The 8028-nt window shown below is 40.3% G+C and overlaps 1 protein-coding gene across 6 annotated transcripts in view; it reads left to right on the top strand.

Moving 5' to 3' along the window:
- The window catches only part of gcgrb (glucagon receptor b), a 53987-nt gene extending 48135 nt beyond the window's left edge, over nucleotides 1-5852 (top strand). For 4 of the 6 annotated variants that reach the window (XM_073907115.1, XM_073907105.1, XM_073907118.1 and 1 more), the window contains exons 12-14: nucleotides 315-459; nucleotides 541-582; nucleotides 2977-5852. In XM_073907115.1, the coding sequence (XP_073763216.1) occupies nucleotides 315-459; nucleotides 541-582; nucleotides 2977-3321 (532 nt within the window). In that variant the 3' untranslated portion in view covers nucleotides 3322-5852. The remainder of the gene's footprint in view (nucleotides 1-314; nucleotides 460-540; nucleotides 583-2976) is intronic. The other 2 variants (XR_012382518.1, XR_012382512.1) reach the window with 1 other exon arrangement.
- Nucleotides 5853-8028: the final 2176 nt, after the last annotated feature.

The following is an 8028-nucleotide window of genomic DNA, read 5'->3' as shown; positions in this document are numbered from 1 at the left end:
TTTACTAGTATACAAACACTCTATGAGCAATACTTTTTGCCTAAAACCAAAAATAAAGAAATTATTTGCAATGCACAGACATCACTATTGATATTAACAGTGGTTAAAGAGCATATAGATGTTGTGCTGCTGAATGTTTTAATGTTTTCAATTGGGTTGAAGTCAGGCAACTGAGCAGGCCACTCTATTATCTCAATACTTTTAGCCTAAAATCAAGAATTGATAAATTATTTGCTCACCTTGACTTGATAAACATACATGTCCATCTTTTCATGTCAGTCTGAACTGCCCTTGAGATATATGATTTTCCTCAGGCTGGCGAAGTCGACGCTGACCCTGATTCCTCTGCTGGGGATTCACGCCGTGCTCTTCACCTTCGTCATTGATGAGTCTGTGCCCAAAGAGTCTCTGCTGCGGCTCATCCGCCTCTTTTACGACCTGTTGTTCAGCTCCTTCCAGGTGCTCAGAGCTCCTCAATCTCTCACTGATTACCTAAAAGAGGAGCTTCATGATGAGTTCTTGTGTTGTCTGTGATTGTAGGGTCTGCTCGTGGCCATCCTGTACTGCTTCGTCAACAAAGAGGTGAGTGAAGCTGAAAATCAACGGCTAAAAGTCACATCATCCAAAGCAGGTCTCAGATCATACTTATGGAGCCTTTTCACATCTCCAGGTTTCTCAGTCGATATAGTTGAGTTAACTTAAATGTGAGAGTAAATGTGAGAGAAGAGCCAATCATTTCTACAATCCTATATTTGCTAAATTAATGAAATAGAAACTCCTTGGCGGTGTTATCAAGACATTCAGAGGAAGGGAAACAATAGTGAGAGACTGATAACGGCAGCCAGAAGAGAGAATAACGTCAAATTTACTGTCCCACTCCCATATACTCTGCATTACAAACACCTTGCACAAGTGGTAATTAGTCATTTGATGCAAAGGTGATATAATACCAGTGTTGGGCAGTAGCGGCTACTAGCTTAGCTACATTTCTCAGTAGCGTGGCGGTAGCGTCACTACTTTCTAAATCAAATAGCTTTTCAGTAGCAAAGCTATTTTATTAGTCAAGTAGCGCAGTAGCGTCCACAAAGCTACATTTACCAATCCCCGATGAATAAATTTAATGAACCTATAAGAGCACATGTCACTCCGCTGCTCATCCGTTTGCACTGGCTGCCAGTTGCTGCTCGCATCAAATTCAAAGCTCTGATGTTTGCTTACAGAGCGATTTCTGGCTGCACCCCTTCTTATCTGCTCTCACTTCTGCAGATGTATGTGCCCTCCAGAAACTTGCATTCTGTGAATGAACGTCGCCTTGTGGTTCCATCCCAAAGAGGGAAGAAATCACTTTCCCGAACGCTCGCGTTTAATCTGCCCAGTTGGTGGAATGAACTCCCTAACTGCATCAGAACGGCAGAGTCACTCGCTGTCTTCAAGAAACGACTAAAAACTCAACTATTTAGTCTCCACTTCACTTCCTAATCTGCAATTGCCTCTCTGGATATACCACTAACTGTACTCAAAAAAAAAAAATTACTAATGCTTTCCTTCTTAGACTTTACACACCTGAAACTTGCCTACAGCACTTATTCATTGTTGCTCTTATAGTTGTGTAAATTGCTTCCTTGTCCTCATTTGTAAGTCGCTTTGGATAAAAGCGTCTGCTAAATGACTAAATGTAAGTGACGGCACAGACATTCACAAAGCTGTAAGGCCGTTGTCTAGGCGATTACAGTAAATCCATATGATAGCTAGAATGAGAGTTTCTTTTTCTTCCTGTTTTAAGGTGGTTGACAGGAAACGTTTTGGTGCATTACTGCCCCCTCTGGTTGGTGACGTCGCCAACCAAATTAGGCTAACACGAGAACACTTGCTTGATGGAAAGATAACTGAGGGAGAGGAGTAATTTCTGATGCAGAATTCCTCATGGCCATACCTCGAGAAGTGCATGTTAAGATGCAATAACTTAATTTCTGATGCTGTGCTCCAAATTACTTTAGTAATTTATAAGTACCACTATAAATGACTGCAATATGTAGTGTAATTTATAAATGAAGATTTCTAAATAAATATACAATATGCAGACATTCCAAGTTTGAAAAAGTCAGAAAATACAGAGTTGATTTGCGGGAGGTAGCGGATTAGTGAGTGCTCTAAGAGGGGGGGGGGGGTGTTGGTAGTGAGTGACGTATCTGTGAAGGGGGGCGTGTGCGCGCGAGACGTACTTGAAGAGCGGTGGGGGTGAGTTGCGTGCGACGTACCTTAAGAGTTAGTAGGGATGCAGTGGAGAGAAGGGTGTGCAACATATTTAAGGACCAGGCAGGAGACGCGTGATTTCCGGGAGATTATCATTCATTTGCAGGCATCCGGGAGTGTCTAGCATTTCAGGGATACTCCCACAACTTCCGGGAGACTTGGGATGTCTGAACATGCATAATGCTTATGTCAAAATATTTCTCTTTACTATAAATCACTATAGTATTTTAAATGAGTAACACCTGCTTTTATTGGATTTTTTGTTTTAGCTGTTATATACTATAATGTGTTTCTGTTTAGTACAGCATATTATTTACAGTAAATAAAGGAACTATTATGCCTCATATGTTTCATTGGCAGTTTTATTGATCACTAAGATGTGATTGATTTGGATTTAAGTTGCTACGATTTAAAAATAAAAATTGCAAAAATAGCTTAGATGTAGTTAAGCTACTTTTGCCAAGTAGCTCTTAGCTTGCTACATTTCCCAGAGGGCAGCTTTTAGTGTAGCTAAGCTACATTTTAAGTAGAGTAGCTAATAGCTCAGCTCACTACTCTAGCTCATTTTTCAAGTAGCTTGCCCAATACTGTATAATACACACATAAATACATATAAATGTTCATTGGTTGAAACAAAAATCGAAATATTAAAAACGTTCAAGTATGATGAATGTTAAATGCGTCATGTGAAAAGGGTCTATTGGTTCTGTCATGTGTGTGTAGGTGCAGAGCGAGATGCTGAAGAAGTGGAAGAGATGGAAACTAGGCAAGGACATTGATGAGGAGTATCGTCACACACACAGCCAGACGCCTCACGCCAAGAGCAGCACAGCACCGCCGGCTGCCCACGACTGCCCCGACACCTCATCTTCTCTGGAGTCCCAGCGGCTGGTGACGGGTCTGCAGAACGGCCTGAGCCGTAGCCGTGGACGTGCCAGACTGCAGTTCACCTCTCAGACACAGGAGGGCGCCAGTAACTGCAGCTCCCTAACAGAGGATATCTGCCTGGAGGAGCGGCCGCTCAACAATGAAGGCTCCGCTGCAGTGCTGGAGGAAACCAACGTTTGAGGAGGGAGATTTTACACATGCGGCAGTCGCATATTACCAGAAAGACTTCGGGGGTGAGATGTTGATCTAAACATTTACATTTAGGGTGCGTCCGAAACCGCCTACTACTCAGTAGGTACTGCATTTGAATTTAAACGTACTACTCGGCCGTTAGAAAAGTGCGTTCTATAAGTATGAATTTGAAAAGTATGAATGGAATTCGGACGTACTACATCCGCCATTTTGTCATGGTCACGTGACCTACCTGCGTCAGTTGCGTCGCCTCACTTCCATTCATGAATTCTCTCACGGGGCATTATGGGATAGCACAGCGTGCATGGGATGCGCACTTCAGAATCTCGCCGGAAGTAGTTAGTCATCCGGGTACTTCTTGCATACTGATTTTCGAATTCTATGAATTCGGCTCGCATACTAATTTTAGCGTACTATATAATATGGAAGTATGCGGTTTCGGGCGCAGCCGTAGTCATTCAGCGGACACTTCTGTCCAAAGTGACTTACAATAGTATAGAGCCAGATCAGTCTCAAAAAAAAATTCATTTACAAAATAAAATTCATACACAATTTAATTCACATTTATGATATTTAATTCATGAATTCAAAACGCAATTTGTAAATATGCAAATCCTATTCGTAAATTCAAATCACAGTTTGTAAATTGAAAATACTCCTCAGATCATCTGAACAACCTGGTTTTGGTGAAAATACCGATTATATTTACATTACAATTATCTAAAGGGAATTACAGTGGTCCACCAGAGGGGTTCAGAGAGAGCAAAGGGTCTGGAAAGGGGAAAAACACTTGATTTTGTACCCACTCAGGAGGAAAAACTGCTGGTTTTAAATGTTCATCTTACAGAGCCGTCCATAATCCACTTGCCTTTCTCTCACCACTGACAGAAGAAGCCAAACGTGTGTAATTTATAACTCATCTCCCGCTCTGCTCCAGAACTTTTCATGTGGATTGATATCATGAACGGATGCTTTAATAAAAGTGTCAAATTCAAGCATCGGGAGCTGTAGGGTGTGTAAAGTCAGCTGTTTACTCGCTGTATGTCCATGTATACACATCACTGGAGTGCCATTCTTACAGACTACCCACAATGCAATGGAAAGAGACAAAAAAACACAACGAATGAGCTTCAGAATGTTTTTAGGTTTCCCTTGTGATTGTTGAGAAGCTCAAGACTTCTGAACACCAATGAAAAACGACCCTTAATCATTCTGTATCCGCGTGAAAACAGTAAGAACTGATGTTCATGATGGACAATTTACTCATGAATATAGAGTGATGGTATTCATATACTAACAGATGCAATTCACAATATACACTACCTGACAAAAGTCTTGTCGCTTTTCCAAGTTTTAGAAACACAAATAATAACTTGCTTTCTAGTTGAGCATTTGGTATCAGAAGTGGCTTATATGAAAGGCAAAGGCCTCCAAATTACGCTTATTTGAGCACAATAAAATATGGTCATGCCTTGATTTTGAATGATTTTATTAGGACAGTAAGGTCTGACTCTGCTTAGACTAAAGTCTCATCACTGAACAGAAATAATGTCCAGTATAGAATATAAAGTCCTGCTGCAGTGGAGACAGAATGAATATTGTGTCTGACTCCATCATGAGCTTGGAGGACTGCATCCATACATCTTTGCTAATCACTGATTAATAAAGTCATCTGGAACGGCAAAGAAAGCGTTCTTGCAGGACTCCCAGAGTTTATCAAGATCCTTCGAATTATCGTTAATGCCTCCTCCTTCAGCTTACCCCAGATTTACTCAATAATGTTCATGTCTGGTGACTGGGCTGGCCAATCCTGGATTACCTTGACCTTCTTTGCTTCCAGGAGCTTTGATGTGGAGGCTGAAGTATGAGAAGGAGCGCTATCCTGCTGGAGAATTGTCCCTCTCCTGTGGTTTGTAATGTAATGGGCAGCACTAATGTCTTGACACCTCAGACTGTTGATGTTGCAGATCTCTCGCACGCCCCCATACTGAATATAACCCCAAACCGTGACTTTTCCTTCACCAAAATTGGCTGATTTCTGTGTGAATCTTGGCTCCATGCTGGTGTTCTGCAGTACTGGTGATGATTGGGATTCAGTTCAACAGATGATTTAACAGACAAATCCCCCTTCTGACTCTTTCCCAAATGATCAACTAGAAGTCAAGTTAAGATTTGTTGCTTTTACAACTGGGATCCACCACAAGACTTTTGTAAGGTAGTGTAAACAACCTTCACTAAAAAAATGAAAGATTGAAACTGTATTGTAGTGTCAAGTGCCATCATTCTGCTTGAGGATCTTGAAGATTCATTGTATAATATAATATAATGGCACCGCTGTGCAGCAGAGTACGCATAAATGCACAGTGATAATTACGCAGGTGTGTCACACCTGGATTGACCAATCAGAAGCCAAACTTGTGTGTCAGTTTTGTAGAGTCTGTTTAAATGCTGCTAACATTCCTATTCATTTTGCATTGAAAAGATGAGATTTTTATTATTATTAATATTGATGTTGCTGTTTCTGTGTGTCCTGGAGTTCTGTTCCACATGAGGGATTTAGAATGTTCAAAGTTTAGAATGTTACTTCCAGAATTTCAAAAGCTCCATGTCACCATGGAAACTAAAATGGAATGCGGTGTTTTGAAGCTCTAAGGAGCTGTTCACACGTCGCGTCTAAAAGTGTGTGAAAAGCATGAAGTTCCTTCACAACTTCCAACATGCTTTGGCATCTTTTGTTGCTGGACAATAGGACAACAGGGCAGGAAGGCAGGTAACTTCTGCCGTCGTCCACTGACCACTTTTCTCCTCCAGCGGTGTCCCTGTACCTGTGGTTACACTCAGTAAACAGCGGTGAGTTCGATGAACTGATGACCTTTACGGCCAATCACAGTCATTTCTGTCAGTGGCGCAAAAAGGGGGTATGCAGTATATGCGGCGCATAGGGGCGTCACACATGGGGGGCGCCATTGTGCCACAACTATTTTTGAAATTATCCATATTAAAAGTTTCAAATTATATATATATATATATATATATATATATATATATATATATATATATATATATAAATATATAATATTAATAATAATAATAATATATATATATTGTTAAAAATGTTTATTTAGCATTTTATACGCTTATAATATTGTATTTTATTAAATTAAAAAATCATTCCACCCCTCCCCCCCATTTTTCATACCATATACATGTTTTTATGAATTTATTATGTATCATATTGACTCATCAGGCCTTTTGGTAACTTCTTAGCTCAAAACTATTTTAATTTTAGCTACAAACAAAGTTATAAAATTTCAATTAAATAGAACATTTCACACAGTTTGTTACTGTTTTTTTTACACTAAACATTTGACAGTCTTTTTTTATTTCACTTTTAGCAGTTTCAGTCAATTGTTCTGGCAAAGACAGACCTTACACTTCTCACTTTATACATGTGAGAAGTAATCACAATGTTCTTTTGCCCTTTAGGACTCCCATGTCTATCATTTTGTTTTGACAAATGTAGTACGAAAAGTCCAAAAGCAAGGCTAGTCAAGGTGCTATAATCATTTAGTGAGGGAAAATTAAATTGAGAAGAAATTTGGGGAGGTATGAGAGGCATTTCTTTGCGACTTAACATGCTTAATGTAATTATACCTTTTACTAATTCATACTATTTCAGGTGTGTTCAGAACTGCGAAACTGTATTTTTTGAAGCATATTGATATCTTTATGAAAAAATATCTTTAATTTATTGATGGAAATATTTTCCACATTTTATCACTTGCCTGTTTTAAAATATAGTTGGATTGAAGGGGGGGGCGCGGAAAAGTTGAAGCCGCATACCCATCAGTAAATGTGCAGTTGCGCCCCTGATTTCTGTTGAGCACAATGGCAAATCAGCTTTGTTTAAGAACACGCTCAAATGTTCACAGGAAATGGACGTTTTAAAATCTCAGTATCGATTGGTACCAAATTCCATGATTATCATAACAACACTACAACCAAACAGCTTCATACTGTGTTTGTAGACTAAATACCTCAGACAAACACAGTGCATCCAAACACTGCTGTGCTTTTCCAATTGGTACTGAACCCTAATTAGTTGGTTCATGTCTATACCTGCCAATACTTCTGTTTTTCCCGTGAGTCTCCCGTATTTCAGACCCATCTCCCACCACCCTCCCGTTTTGTTATTTCTTTCGGGAAACTGTTATTTCACCCCGTCCCTGGTCCTTAGCTTTTTTGCTACGGTCTGTAACACCCCCGCCAATTTTGGTATAGTGTCTGATCGTATTGGGCGCCTGAAACACCCCCCATCCCCCCTGTCATCCAGAATTTCAGAGACAAATGTTGGCAGCTATGTTCACGTCACATGTCCTGCTGTGCTTGCGACATTCTGAAAAGTTACGTTGTTTTCAACTATGTGTACCTGGAAAACATGAAACTGCACACCAAACTTTCACGATCAAATGACGTGATGTGTGAACGGCCCTCTGCTTTCTAAACATTGGAAACATTGGAAACGCAGCAGTGAAAAGCTGAAGATGCTCAGTTGGCTGTCCATGAGACTTCAGCAGTGGTCAGAAACGCAGAGCTTTGCCTGGACGTGGTGTTGATTGTAAACTCATGCATCTGCTTCATTTCAGTGTTTTTGTGCTTTGTGGAAAGATCTCGTCTGCAGGAGCTGAATTACGA

The sequence above is a fragment of the Danio rerio genome, chromosome 1 (genome assembly GCF_049306965.1).
Source record: "Danio rerio strain Tuebingen ecotype United States chromosome 1, GRCz12tu, whole genome shotgun sequence".
NCBI lineage: Eukaryota > Metazoa > Chordata > Actinopteri > Cypriniformes > Danionidae > Danio > Danio rerio.
This window is presented reverse-complemented; position numbering and strand designations above follow the sequence as displayed.